The sequence below is a fragment of the Halichoerus grypus genome, chromosome 7, assembly GCF_964656455.1.
Source record: "Halichoerus grypus chromosome 7, mHalGry1.hap1.1, whole genome shotgun sequence".
In the NCBI taxonomy this organism is placed as follows: Eukaryota; Metazoa; Chordata; class Mammalia; order Carnivora; family Phocidae; genus Halichoerus; species Halichoerus grypus.
Window position 1 is genome coordinate 78,710,424 of NC_135718.1, and position 15,289 is coordinate 78,725,712.

The 15,289-nt window shown below is 43.5% G+C and overlaps 1 protein-coding gene across 4 annotated transcripts in view; it reads right to left on the reverse strand.

Annotated features, from left to right (window-relative positions):
• Positions 1 to 15,289, reverse strand: part of A1CF (APOBEC1 complementation factor) — an 80,078-nt gene that overhangs the window by 19,015 nt on the left and 45,774 nt on the right. For all 4 annotated transcript variants that reach the window (XR_004926907.2, XM_078077806.1, XM_036123411.2 and 1 more), the window contains 3 exons: positions 12,868 to 13,106; positions 8,017 to 8,181; positions 1,520 to 1,617 (listed from right to left, as the gene is read on the reverse strand). Coding sequence is in view for 3 of the 4 variants with exons in the window: in XM_078077806.1 (XP_077933932.1) it covers positions 1,520 to 1,617; positions 8,017 to 8,181; positions 12,868 to 13,106 (502 nt within the window). In the remaining variant the exon portion in view is untranslated. The remainder of the gene's footprint in view (positions 1 to 1,519; positions 1,618 to 8,016; positions 8,182 to 12,867; positions 13,107 to 15,289) is intronic.

Here is a 15,289-nt window from a genome sequence, read left to right on the forward strand (position 1 = left end):
CATGTATCCTCAGGAATGTTTTCAGATTGAGAAACTAACCTACAAATTGTTCCCAAGGTAATAACAGTTTTATCATACTAAATGTAATCACAAATGAAGATCAAATCATGTTTTGCTTGATGGACATGTATTTAAGTTTGCATTCAATTTTTGCTTTACAGTTTTCTTTTTGTGTTTTGGAGTCAGTATGTTTTTTCCTCCAGAGCCCAAACGTGTGTGTGGGCCCCGGATTGGCCCCTAAGCCCAGCCACCTGTGACTGAAGGACCTGCTCAGGGAGATGCTCCCTTGGCCCCTGGCTGTGTCCTTTGGCCAAAGATCCCTACTTCTCCCAAGAAGACCTGCTCTACACAGTCCTTTCTCCGTTAGGTTTCCGGTTACTTCTCCGGCCCTCCCATCGCCTTGACTCTGGTAGCACTGCGAGCCTTGGTTCCTCCACTTGATTCCCCTTCCCTACACTCACGCTTCTGTACTTAGTCCCTTCGCCATCTGTCTGCTGTTAGCACTAACTGTGCAAAGCCTGATGGGAGACGCAGCCCTACATGCATGATGTTCTAACCGAATCGGTCTACTTTCACTGTTTCTCAGTCACTTCCTGCTCTTTCCAAATTCCATGCCTCAGACTGTCTCTCTGTTTCTGTGGTTTTTTCCTTTGAGAATTCTGCCCAATTTTTATGGCTTCTCATGGATACCATCTTCTCGTCTCCGTGATGATTTTCTGATTCTGATTCGCTCCTCCTTCCTTTGGACTTTCTCACCTCGCTCTCTATTTATATAGATAGAGAGATAGATCTCTATCTATCCATAAATTTAATGAAACTGAACTTATTTGGCTAAACTATGAAAGATGTTTGTGTACTCGTCTTATTCCTCCATAGACTTCTAGCTTGTTGGCAAGTTTCTTTGTTTTTTTGTGTCCCAGACATTGTTTAACAAGGTAAGTGGTCTATAGACGGGTTTTAATGTTTATTGCATTGATAAGTAAATATGATCTTGGTCTCTATGTACAAGTCAGGAGAAAGGATTTTAGAAGCTCATTTTTCCCCAGACCGCACTCTTGGCAAGGGGAAGAGATACAGAGCCTTCCAGAGTAGGGAGAGCAAACTCTGAGGGCAGAATGAGAACAGAATTGACTGGTTTTCTGGTCCTCAGTCTCCAACATACTGCACTAGTGAGGTGATAATCTCTTGAAGTAATGAGAGAAAACAGGGCCTGAGAAAAACACCTTGAAATAATGTACTCCAATCCCCCACTTTGTAAGGAAATTGAGGGTCGGTGACTTGTTCAAATCACCCAAAATTAGAGAGAGAGCCAGATACGTGAGTGCATCTCCACTGTGTTTCTTTCACTTCTCTTCTGTTCATCTTCATGGACCCAGGCAGTCTTGTCAGAGGTGGAGAAAGCCTGAGTGACACAGACTCGCGGGATCATTCTTCTGAATAAAATTTCCACACCACACTTTGGTGAAACCTGTGTGTGTGTGTGTGTGTGTGTGTGTGTGTGTGTATTGTCCTACCTTACCTTCCCATTTAAAGCTTTCATAGCCTCCACTGCATCTTCTCGATTACTGAAGTGCACAAAAGCATAGTCTCGAATCTTCTTTACCCTCTCCACAGCACCTGGAAACGGAAAGTAGCCCCATTAGCAAACCTGAGAGAGCGCTGAGAATGATTTTATTTATTTGTTTTTTTTTTTTTTTTTTTTGGAGACTCATTACTCAGGTAAAGATCTCATTGAGAATATTCGCTACGTCCAGGTTTAGAATTCTACACGTTCAACAGAAGCTTTTGTTTGTAATTTTTTTTTATATCCCCTGTATTCTGCCTTATTGTCAGTTATGGATTTGTGTTTTCCACTTCCTAGATTATAAGATCTTTAAGGATAGAAGCAGTATCTTATTTTGTCTGGCATACAGTGTAAAAGATAGTAACTTATACTCGGTGAAATATTCATTGAATTGATTTGAACTTAACTATTGGTCATCCTATAAATCTATACTTAGGCGATTGCCTTTTACAATTTTATGGCTTTTCCTCCAGAAAAGTGTTTTATCTCTTGATTTATGGAATACAACTTTAGAGTTAGGAGAGACTTCAGCAATGATTTACTTTAAGTTTTTTAAAAAATTCATTTCACCTTCATGTATGTATTTTTAACTTAAAGATTAGGAATCTAGGGTTCTGACAAGGGAAGTGAGATTCATAAGAGTTGACACAGCTAGGAACTAGAATGCAGAATCTCTTAACTGCTTATCTGATATTCTTTTGATTAAAAAAAAAAGTAGTTTCTGAAGGAACATCGGAAAACCAAGATAGTTCCTTACCATGCTGTTCATAATATCTACATGTTGGAAATAATGTGGATATCCACTAATTCTACCTTTAGGAATGTCTTTTAAAGAAGCACTCCTATATGCAAAAGGATCATGCATAAAGACATTAACTCTACCACTGTTGAAATAGCAAAAATGAAATCACTTAAAGTCCATTTTCATGAGATTGATTAGACCTAGTACATTCGTATCAAATAAAATGAGAACAAATAGACCTATGTATACTTACGTGGAAAGATTTAAGACCTATTGTTAAATTTAAAAGGTTGTAAAATAGTAAGTATAATACTGTAACATTTATGTTTTTAAAATTCCAACCCAAATATATACACACATAAATAGGAATACACACACAGAAAGAGAACTGTTAAAATAGAGGTAACTTTAGGAATGGGGAGAAAAATTGGAGAGAATAAAGGGAAATTTCATTATTTTAATTTATATGCTTCGGTATGCTGCAAACATTTGCAATGCTGATTGGTATTATTTGTGTAATAAAAAAATAACAAATCAACCTAACCCATTTTCATATTGAGGAGCTGCTGCATATGTTGGTGGTAACTTATATATAAAAAAAAAGTTTTACCAAAATGGTTGAACTTTACATTTTATTATTAAAATGTTGCTAGAAAATATTGTTGATGACTCAACCTTAAAAAGAAGTTATTCCTGGAGGGAAGGTGAAATGGACACTTGTGCAACGTGTTAGCAGTTAACAGTTTAACGTGCCAATTGTCCTCCTTCAGTGACACTGACTCGGGTGTATCTCGAGAGACTGGGTTTCTTCTCTTATCCTAATCACCAGACATAACCTATGATGGGACCCTTCCCCAGGGAGGACCAGAAGAGCAGATGAGTGTTCTCCATTGTCCTCTCCCTATCAAGGTTCAGTTATCTATCCTCTTAGATTCAAGGTTACAAAGGCAATCACATGGTTCAACGGCTCTAAGTTGTCTTTTGGAATAATGGTAGGGCTGTAACGTAGGGGTCATTTAAAACCATTGTGGCACCCCTCTCGTCCCTCAGCATTCAACCCTTGACTTCTTATGGCAGTGGCTGTCCAGAACCCAATTGTCTGGCGAGGCTGAGGAAATACATAAAGGTATTTGAGACCACAAAGCAGGGGACATGGAATTAACTGACCTTCCAGCACGGTCTCTTTAGTCTTTCAGTGTCAGGTAGTGTAACTATCAAAACCTAACCTTATGGCTTGTCCTGGTCATTGAGAAGTGAAAGGGGGAGGGGGGGAATGAGGGTCTCTATCATTCCAGTCTTGGCTCCATTCATTCTTCAGTGCTGCCCTTCATCGAGGCTCCTCTTGACCCTTAGCCCCCTGAGAACAGGATCTGTTTCAGGGGCGTCCTGGTATTAGCATCACCCAGGTCCTACCTAGTACCGTGTGCACAGAGGCCTCTCTACAAATATACATGGAATGAGCAAATATTACCAGTCAATTCACACTCTAGCAAAGGTGGCATTTCGGAAGCTAATGGATCTAAATGCCCCCAAATTCTGCTCGCAGATAATGAAACCGGCTTGCATTTTTAAGCAACACTCTTCAGCTGCACCTGACTTTGGAAATCTTAATGTATGAAGATTTAGCCTCATGAAACAAGTTAGAAAGTGAGAGTTTGGTTTTCTCCACAATCGTATTCACCACATGGCTTATGATAATATGCCCCTTCTTGAGTCTATAAGAATTTGTTTACCCATGGTTGTTTGGCAGAGGGTAGAAGCGATAAAATATCAGTGGTCGTCATCAGCAGTGATGCAAAAGACTCCGAAGTCATAATACAGGGAATTGGAAAAATACTACTGTGTTCATGGTCAACTTGTCAGCAGTGCATCAATTAGCAGCAGGGAAACACACCTGTTATCTGAAGGGAAGATGATCAGAGGGCCACAGTTCTCCAAGTGTGGTCCTCAGACCAGCAGCATCAGCTTCCCCCCCGGAACTTAGGAGAAATGCCGACGCCTGGACCCACCCCAGACCTGCTGATTCAGAAATGCCCCGGGGGAGGGGCCCGCAATCTGTTTTATGCCCTCTAGGTGATTCGGATGTGAAACTGTTTTAGGGAAATCAGATTTTGTAGAATGACTATAATTGGAATTTCAGCAGATAGCCTTAGGCTACACTGGGGATGAACCTGTTTTCAGCCCCAGTTTCTGTTCTGATTGTCACTTATTTCTCTGAATGGCAGTAGAGTATTTTCAGGTTAATCAGGGTTAAAATAATAGGGTCAAATATTTGCCGGGAATATTCGGGCTCCCCTGAGGGATCCAAACTTTCAATAGGGTTTTTAAAGGGGTATTTTCCTGTTTCTCTCTGAAAATTTTCCTAGATCAGTATAAACACACCCTTTCCACTGGAAAATAAACTGGTTAGCTCTGATTTTTTTCTTCCTAATACAGCAGGTGTCTGCTAGTTCTCCACCCTCTATAGTTCATATTCTTTGGTGGAGTGCCGAGAAGGTGCCACACGTCAGTATAGAGCTCTGAGTTGTGCCACCAGAGGGAGAGAGGAGAGAAGGAGAGAGGGAGAGAGCCTGCATTTATTATTTTCATTATAACCAGGAGGACACAAGCACATGTCTCCCTTTAACGCGATAAGCTGATGACCAGTGACCAGGAAAGGAAGCAGTCTTGGAGGTCTCATTCCAGACTTTTCCAAAAAGCAAAAACAAAGCAAAACAAAACAGGAATGTTTTAATTAGATAAAAGGAAGAAATATATTGTGCAACTGTCATCATCGTGCATTTCTAGAACCTCTTCGTGAACCCAAACTGAAACCCTGTATCTATTAAATAATCATTTCTGAGTTCTTTCTCCCCTGTCCCTGGGCAGCTACCATTCTGCAGCCCGTCTCTAGGACCGTGCCTATTTCAGGAACCTCGGATAACTGGCGCCATACAGCGTGTGTCCAAGGTGCATCCATGTCGTATGTTTCAAAAATTCCCTGCAGTTTAGGTGTGAGTGCTGGTCCCCACTGCACACACATTCCATGTTTTATTGCTCCAACCCCTCCCGCGTGGTTTTCACACCTTGGGTGATATAGATAATACCGCTGTGAGCACGGTATGTAAGTATCTGTTCAAGCCCCTGCTTTTATTCATTTTGTGCGTATGCCCTGAAGTGGAATTGTCAGATTATATGGTGATTATCTGTTCTTTAGGACCCCACGTGTAGTTCCCCCAGTGATGGCATTATTTTGTGTTTCCATCGACAGGGCACATGGTTCTCATTCCTCCAGCTTCTCCCAACATCTGTGTCATCTTCTTTGATGATCACTACTACTACTATTGCTATCTTGGCAAGTGGAAAACGGTTTGGGGTTGCATTTCCTGGGTGAATAGCGAGTGATGTTGAACATCTTTTAATGTGCGTGTTGACCATGTGTCTATGATAATTGCACAGTATTGTTCATTGGACAAATATACATTTGAAGTTTTACTTAATTTTTGGTTGACGTATTGTTTGCAGATGTTTTCTCTCATTCTGTGCGTTGCTTTTTCAGTGTTGAAAGTGTCCTCTGATGCAGTTTTTAATTTGGATGTAGTTCAGTTAATCTATTTTTTCTTTGTTGCCTGTACTTTTAATACCATTTGAGAGTGTACTGCCAAATCCAATGTCATGAAGCTTTACCCTATATATTCCTCTAGTGTTTTTTTTTTAAATAATATTAGCTTTTTTTGCTAGTCTTTGATCCATTTTGAGTTAACTTTGCCTATTATATAAATTCAGACCAACTTTATTATTTGCATGTGGACATGCCATTCTCTCAATACAGTTTATTGAAAAGACTAAAAAAAAAAAAAAGGAAGTATCAAATAAAAATAAGAAGGTAGGAAGTCAACACAGAGTGGGAGGCAGCAGAGTAGCATCTAAACATGCACATATCATTCCTCTGCCCACAAAAGCATCAACTTTCATATCTCAGCTCACACATCACTTCTCCTAAACATGAGTCTTTTCTGTGCCCCAAGGATAGGCTTTCAGGGCTGTTATTCTTCTGGAGCATCTTTTTTTTGGGGGGGGAGGGACAAAGGAAGAGGGTGGGAGAGAATCCCAAGCAGACTCCCTGCTGAACATGGAGCCTGATGTGGGGCTCGATCTCCCGACCCTGAGATCATGACCTGAGCAAAAATCAAGAGTCGGACACTTAACTGGCTGAGCCACCCTGGGTGTGGGGGAGGCTCTTCTGGAACATCTTAAACTCCTTCCACACACACAGCACACCTGTTCGCTCCTCCCACAGTGCCTGGCACATAGGAGCTACTAGAGTAATGATAGTTGAATGAAGGAGTGAGTGAGTGGAATGAGGATGGGGCATGGAGGTCACAGAGTGGCTAAGAACATGGTCTTAGCCAGACCTGGATTCAAATCTGGGATTTGCCACTTGCTAGTTGTATGACCCTGAGCAAGCAACGTAACTGCTGAGTTTTGGTTTTCTCACCTTTATAATAGCAGAAGTGACACAGTAACCTGCATCCTAGGGTCGTGGTGCTCAGTAGGTGACTCATGCTGTGAAAGTGGAAAGATGCTACCACAGTGATAAACTTAGGCCAGAGTGTGTTCCAGAACATGCTAATTCCACAAGATGGCTGGTCAAAAAATGAGACCCATGGTCCAAAAATTTGGGAAAGGAGCCATCCTACATTTCCTTTTGGAGACTTTCAAAGCATATTAGAAGTTCAAGGACTCTGATAAGTCCTGCAATAAAACAGAATCTGTTTAATTGCCCTGAATCTGGTGTTTATAGATTTATTTGACCATGGACCCCTTTTATCAGTAGCATCTACTAACAGTCCACAGAATTAATGTTCTGCAGAACTGGCTTTGGGAAATGCTCACTTGGACATTGTTTCTTGAAATGCTTTACCTGTCTCACTATTGTAGTTCCTATAGGAGAAAAAAGGGACGAGGGATGAATCTCATGGTATAAAACTGATACTGCAAAGTAGTGACAAGATGAGCAGCAATAATTATCCCCCTCCACCTCCCTCTGTTCTTTTTCCTTCCTTTTCACCCAAATGAGTTTCCTAGAATTAATTCTCACCTCCCTATTTATGTACCTGAAGTCGTAATCATATTCCATTCGACCAGTGGTTCTCAACTGGGGGCAAATTTGCCCTCCAGGGAAATGTTTGGAAACATTTTTGGTTATTATGTCTTGGGAGTTGTTACTGACATCTAGAGGGTAGAGGCATGGGATGCTGTTAAGATTCTTATAATGCCCAGGACAGACCCCTCACGACCAAGAATTATCTGGCCTAAAATGTTAAGAGCACTGAGGCTGAGAAACCCTGCCTTAGATATAGTTCTGGCCATGCATTCATCAACACAGTTAATATTTATTGAGCATCTACTATGACCCAGGCCCAGAGACAGGGGCTGAGGAGATGATAGAAGCCAGAAGACCTTTATGGGATTTATAGTCTAGTGAAGGAAATGTGCATTAATTAAGTAATCACACAGATAATTGTAGAGTTACAATGTCGGTAAACATTTTAGGACCATGTGTCCCTTTTTCTCTAATCCCAGGGCTGGAATATGGTTTTTGTAGTCCACATGCAATTATAGGAATGCTAAATGAAAGCTATTCTGTTTAAAGTCACGGGAAGTCATCTCAAGCACAAGTGTTTTTAAAGTACTCCTCGAAAACTTAATCTTCTCTAGTGTGTCTTACCTGGTTTAATATTGTTGAATTCTTTCTCAATCATCTCTTCCGAGGTAGACAGCATCAGGTTTCTCACGTACAGAATTTTCACCGAAGACATCGTGTCCTCGTCCACCTCCACTTCGGGCTCCGCCCAGTCTACTGCGATAGGATGTCCCCATAACTGAATCCTTCCTGTTCAGAAGGATCACAAGTATGATTAGTTACACAGAAATCAGGACAATATCATCTTGGTTCGCTCAGATGGCCTTTTAAATGCAACCGATGCTTTTGAGCATATCTTGATGGAGCCTGAAAACCGATATTACAAGAGGTGATGATTGATTTTAAGAAAACTTCCAATTAAATGGCAGAACTAGCCAGAAGGGAGTTCTGTGTGACAGACGGCTTATTGTAATAATTGAGCATAAAGGGAACTAGGATGTGGTTTGAAATGGAACAGAAATGAGGCAGCAATGGGCAGGTTTGGGTCTTGGGCCAGCTCTCGCAGGGTGTGGGAAGGTAGTTGTTGAAAGGGAGGTGGCAGAAGGGGAGAAAGGAGAAAACATGGATTTAGGGCTCTGACCTAGAGTCTGACTTCATGAAGCATTAAAAAGGTCATTAGGAAGTATGTCTGCTCTTATTGGGAGCTGCATGACCAGTTGCCACCACTGAGCTAAAAACTGATGTGTGGGCAAGAGTGAGCAGGGCTCAGGGACCCCTAGTTTGTTCTCTGTACTCTGCACTTGGTCGGGGCTCTCATCTGCTGTGTTCCCTCCCAGTTTCCTGACAGCACATGGACAACTTGGGAATCTGCACAAAAATATTTTATTGCATTCAAGAAGACAGAGCAATGGAAGGGTCTGTGATGAGAAACTGAATTCTTTTTGAAGGGGTAGTCGTTACCCATGACTACATCTATTCTTGTATTTCTGAAGTTGCAATTTATTGAGCATCTTGCCCTATATACTGTGTTTTCCGTTCGCTACCTCAGTTCCTGCTCACAGTCACTCCATGGGGAAGGAAGTAGGGTGGGGTGGTCAACTCAATTTCTAAATTTGATTGGAAATCTTGTGTGTTTTTTATTAGTTGTTTTGGAAGAGCTTTAAGAAATACCCAACCTGAGTCCCACTCATTGGTGTGCTGGACCCAATTCCTTTCCACTTGCTATACTAGACAGTTACATTTTCAGTTTTATAAATCAGTTGAGGCCATCTTGGTAGCTTGGAATCAGCCACAGTGGTACCATTCATTCCACGGGGATCTGCAATGTTACAAGTCAGGGCTTGGATTTTCCCCGGGAGTTGTCTATGAAAGATTGACCAGCTCATTCCTGACCCCAGGACTCTCCTTCCTGAATTTGATAGGAGTGGTCCAGGCCTCAGGATTCTTGAAAGCACCTCAGTTAATTCAGCCAAAATTGAGAACCCTGTTCTAGCCCATTAGACTTTGCCATCCTGGCCTGGGACCACAGGAAGCCGTCGGCCGGCCTGGAGGTCTGCAGAAGGCTGCAGTGGGCAGAATTGGAGGAGGTATGGTTAGCAGTGATCTCCCCAAACATTCCCGTGAACATCAGGGCTGCTGGGGGATTTGGGAACATGGGCTTTGAAGCCAGTCAAGTTCAAACATCAGCTCACGATCCTGGCTAGGAAGCCATCTTTCTAAACATCAATTTCCTCATCTATAAAATTGGGATAATAGAAGTATTACCTAGTGTTGTTGTGGAAATAAAGATGATGCATGTGAGGGACTTAGTCACTTTCTAGTGATGCATCTCCCCTTCACTGTTTTGGGGTTTTTTGTCTCTTGTGTGTATAGTTTCTTTGGAGTACTCTTTGGGTGCAATAGATGTTTTTGTTGTTGTTTTGTTTTAAAAGGATTTCCTTTGGAAGAGAGCAATGCCCATTGTCCATGCTTCATAAATGTTCCCATTTACTCCTCCATATGTTCTTACTGACCTCCCCAGCAGGTGACAGCCAGTATCCTGAGCCGATGGAGTTAGCTGTGGATCACAACATTGGCCACACAACAAAATCATCTGGAAAACTTAAAACACCAGGGCCCTACTCTGCACCTCAGGGAAGTAGATTCAGCTGATCTGAGGTTGATTTGGTTTCTGGTATTGTTTAAAAACCTCCTCAGGTTATTCAGATCTGCAGCCCATGATGGACAGCCACTGACTTAGATCGAGGGTTCTCAAACTTGGGTCTTGGTAGCATAGCATCCTGGGAACTCGTTACAAATGCAAATGAGCAGGCGCCACACCAGATCAACTGAGTCAGGAACTCTGGGGGTGGGCCCCGCCCTCTGCACTTTCACGAGCCCTCCAGGTGATCTCCGCGCTGGTTGATGGTGGAACCACTGCAAGAATTTTCCTCAGAGCGTCCTCACGATGCTCTGCTAGCCTCGGGGTTGGACGCCAAGACTGTGTTGCACACACACACCTCTGCAAGGATACAGTGTCGGGAGAGAGCTGCCACTGTCTGCAGGGGAGGTAGGTGGCTGGGGGAGCAACACGTCACATTAGACAAGAGTTTTCTCTCTGTCTCCAAGTCTGGATCAGTTAAGAAGGAGGAGCTGCTTGTGGCTCTTGCTTATCATGTTTGCTAAAGATCGCCTTCTTTCAAACTAGACTCTCCAGACGATTGCCAGTGACCCAAATCCTCTGTTGTTGTTGAATCGACAGTGAGGTAATAGGTAGGGTGTCCAAGTGGGTAGCCGACTTGCTCACGAGGTACAACAGCAATGAACAGTCGGCTCTGGTCTGCTCATTCATGGTCCGTCTGCTGAGGACGCCCTCAGACTCACACGCAGCTGAAGAAACTCAGCTCAGCTGGGGCCTTGAATGCTATGGGTCAGCAGAGGAGGGGAGGGTGCAGGTCATTCTAGTGGGAGATACAGCTTTCGGGATAAAGGAGACAATGATCAGCATGGCATTGCCTAAAACACAGGGGAGTTGATCCTGCTAGAAAGAAGGGTTTTGTTGGGAAATGGAAGGTAAGAAGTATGTCTGGAAAGGACTGGAGCCTTGAACAATAGGCTCAGTTTTTTCTTGGTCTCCTCGGCAGCAAGCAGTGGGTGATTATTGTTGAACCGATGAGTGAGCAGCACCATTCAGCCCACCGACACGTAGAGATCAAATTCCTACTATTTGCCAGAATTGTCAAAAGGATGACATGATATATGGGGAAATGCTAATCTGGTGGGGATGTTCAGGATGGAAGAGGCAGAGAGTGGGGTACATCCAAAAGAGAGCAGAGCTGGGAGAATAATCTGGAGTTTTTGAAAACAGTCTCTGTTTGGGAATATATGTTTTTAGACTCCAACGATGGTCTGAGATCAGGATGGATACAAGGGACTTTTCATGGAAGAACTGTTGAAGAGGGGAGTTGAAGAGGATACCAAAGATTAAGTTCAGGTCACCGAGGGGCTAAGGACACCTCAGGAGGAGTGTCAGGGGATTCTCTGCACCTGTGTGGCCCAGGATCTAACCATCGGGTGGTGACAGAGTAGTGAAAGGAAGTACGAAAAATACCCATCTCTCTAATGGATTTGGCAACTTTGGGGGCTATCTCCTATCTTTTCACTTCAGCTGCCTTCATGAAAATATATATATTTTTTAATTCATTTGAGACAGAGAGGTAGAGCATGAGCAGGGGGAGAGGCAGAGGGAGAGAGAGAAGCAGACTCCCCGCTGAGCTGGGAGCCTGACGTGGGGCTCGATCCCAGGACCTAGAGATCATGACCTGAGCCGAAGGCAGACGCTTAACCATCTGAGCCACCCAGGCGCTCCTGCCTTCATGAAAATATTAATAAAAAATCCTCCCTGAGGCACCTGGGTGGCTCAGTTGGTTGAGCTTCCAACCGACTCTTGATTTCGGCTCAGGTCATGATCTCAGGGTAGTGAGATTGAGCCCCATGTTGGGCTCTGTGCTCAGCATAGAGTCTGCTTAAGATTCTCTCTTGCTTACAAGTGTCACTACCATCTGTCATCATATGATGCTATTACAATATCATTGACTATATCCCTACGCTGTACCTTTCATCCCCTGACTTACTCATTCATGGTTTGTTTTTAAGGGACAATATTAAATTTAGGTGGTGGTTGTTTGTCTTTAATTCTGGTGGCTCTCCGTGGTGTTCAAGAGAAGAGTGGATTCCAATGTCTCCACTCTATCATTCTTGAAATCCTCTTACCATTTTAATATTGATTCATCTTAATAACTTACTTTGTGTAAGTTTTAGTGAATATTTGAGAATGAGCAGAGGATTTTCAATAATTTCCCTAAAGCTGATCAGGGTCTTGGTGTAGAGTCCTTTAAATTCAGGAATTGATGGTTGTTGCCCAAAGGGGACCCACCCCGTGGTGGTAGGACCTAACAGGTGCCTTTCTGTGGAGTGCTTTTATTTCTATTCTCCCCAAATTAGAAAATATTAGACACTGGGGAGTCCTAATACAAGTTCATGTCACTTAGCTGTCATTGGGATAATGTGTCACTCCCAGGTTTATTCGACATCGTAATGGACAATCTACTCCATTCCTAGTAAGCCTGCTAACAACCTCTGTATATGAAAACAGCAGATATATTCACTTTTGAGAAGATTCTTCACTGTAACACTTCATCACGGGGTTAGCGCACGTTCGTTAGCCTCCGTGCATACGTTTCAGAACTAGTCGGTGAAAACTTCAGGGACCTGCATCTACTGTGACATAGATAAGGAGGGGGAGGGGTTTAAAGTACCACGTAAGCAAAGCTCCAGAGCAAACACACAACACCCAGCTTCTGCCTCCTTCGCTAAGGTGTACAGCGGCCTGGGGCAGGCAGGCAGCAGCGGGGGGGGGGGGGGGGGGTGGTCTCCTCTTTGAGGAGGGGTGCCAACCTGGCAGCAACTTCCTTCGGGCCATGGCAGCCGTCCGATGACTCTCGTACTCCACGAAGGCAAAGCCCCGGTTTCTGGTTTTATCTGCAGCGCTCGGGTAGACAATGACGTCGACAACTCCTTCGGTGACCTTTTTCATCTCTGCTAGGATTTCTTCTCTCTTCTTGGTCTTTGGGATTCCCCCCACAAACAGTCGGCAGTTGTCCACACTGGCGCACACCCCTAAGAGACGCCCATTTCTGCAAAAAAAAAAAAAAAAAAAAAAAGCATTCTTTCTGCTCGGCAAGAATCCTTGTGTGATTGAGGCTTAAGATGGAAGTTGTAAAATGTTTGACCCTGGACCTGATACGGTCTGCGGATGTGGGATGTTTGGTCTTTTCCTGTTGTTTCCTCACTGCCCAGGATAATCCCTGACCCCGAGGCCTGTGCACCTTGCCCCCGTTACTCACGTAGGCTACCTGGCCCCAGACAGTTGTGAGCTCCCTTTCCTTCCCAGCCAATAGGGAAGCGACTCTAACATGACGGCCCTTAGAAATTGTCCCTAATGCTGAACAGGCTTTCACGTGTTCTCTTACTTGGCCTACACGAGGAAGATGGGCAGAGCAGGTGCTGTTTCCATTTTATAGATGAAGAACTTGAGACCCCGAGAAATTGAATGACTTGCTTAAGCTTTTGTAGATTTTAAGGGATGCAGTTGGCCTCCAGACTCTCCGTTCCTTCCTGATTCTGCTGCGCAGTGTTGCTCATGAGCACGTTCATGTCTACTTTCACTTCACTGCAGAGTGCAGGTCAAGCTTTTCTGGGGGATACTTGGGAAAATGTATCAAAAATCTTTCGTATTTAATTTTGGGGGCAAATAGTGCCCCTTCTGGGAAAGTGTCTTTAAGAAAGAGATGAACCAACATTTTGGTATCAGGATATTCACTGGTGTTATTTAAGTAGTTCCCCAGATTGGATATAACCAAAATATCCCACCATCCAGGACCAGTTTTATGCATCTTGGCTGAGATGCATAATGACTCTGGGGCTGGATCTTTCCTCCTTGTGCACTGCAGTATCTTGGTCACCCCGGGTTCTTGTGCACTAAATGCTAATAGTCACCCGTCAGGTCATCTAAAAATGCCTCTTCATCTTTCTAAATGTCCCCTGGGGTGCACACTACTGCTTCTGGCTGAGAACCACTGATACTCAAAAGCTGGGCATTTATACCGTAGAATGCTCGATAGTCATTTCAACGTGGTAATGCAGAAGAATATTTATTGGTTAAAAAACCAGCTCACCCTATGCTACTGGCTTAAAAAACAAAGACTTCAAGATAAGTATATGAGAAGACCATTTTGATGAGCACCATACTGAAAATCTAGGAAGATACTAAAAAGTAAAAAGCCAACATGGTGATTATCTTGGGGCAATGGGATTGTGGAGGAATGGTTTGAATTTTAATTGCCCCCCCTTTTTTTGCCATTTGTTGTGTGACTTTCATAATAACACAAAGTTATTAAAGTTCTTAAAATGGGTAAAGTTCCTTTCACGGAAACTCCCTGCATGTCGTGAAGAGAGGCGCTCAGCCCGGTGAGTAGGAGGTTGCTCTGGTTTCTCGGAAGTAGCGGTGCTCAGTGGGGTGGCAGGTATGCTCACCAGGATCGGCCCCTGTCCTACCTGTCCTCCGTGCTTTGCGGAAGAACTGAGGACCTCCTAGCAGAGTTGCGACAGGTCCGTTACAGTCTGGTGAACGTCGCCCAAGGAATGTGCTTTTCCTTGCGGGTAGGGAAGGGTGGATAAAGTCATCTTTCAGGGGTTTTGTCTTTGTTGTTGTTGTTTTCTTAAAAAACCTCTCTATTCCAAAATATTTCTTTAGAAATTCTATTATTTTTGAAGGAGGGCCAGTCAGGTATCGGTTACCAGCAGGTGGAGCCTGGAGTGTCTGCGTCCTATTTTTAAATCTGTGTGGTTAAGTCAGGCACTTTCCCAGAACTGTTTGGAGACGAAAAGCCATCTCTCACACGCTGAGGGCATGGCTTTAATGTCTCCAGAAGCCAGGCATTTAGACAAATCTCAGTGAATATTTGATGATGAGGAGGATAGTAGGACAATGATGGGTCTTTTCCGGATAAGAACCTTATCTATCCCCCGAGAAATAGTGGCTAAAAGCAAATCGAAGATTATCCTGTTCTCTGCAGGCAAGGTTCTCTGTTCTGGCAGGACTGATCTAGGATGGAGTGGAAGTAGGGGACGTTGGCTCTGGGATATCTATTCTGCTACTATTTCATATTCTATTTATCCTACACCTTGATTTTTAAAGTACCTCTGTGCCTCCCCTTTGTTTCTGGCATCCAACCTGAACTTTGACTGGAATGTGGCCACCAGCCTGCTCTTTCCAAATGCTTTGTAATATTTCTCCTTCCCCTCTTCCTGCTCCTCC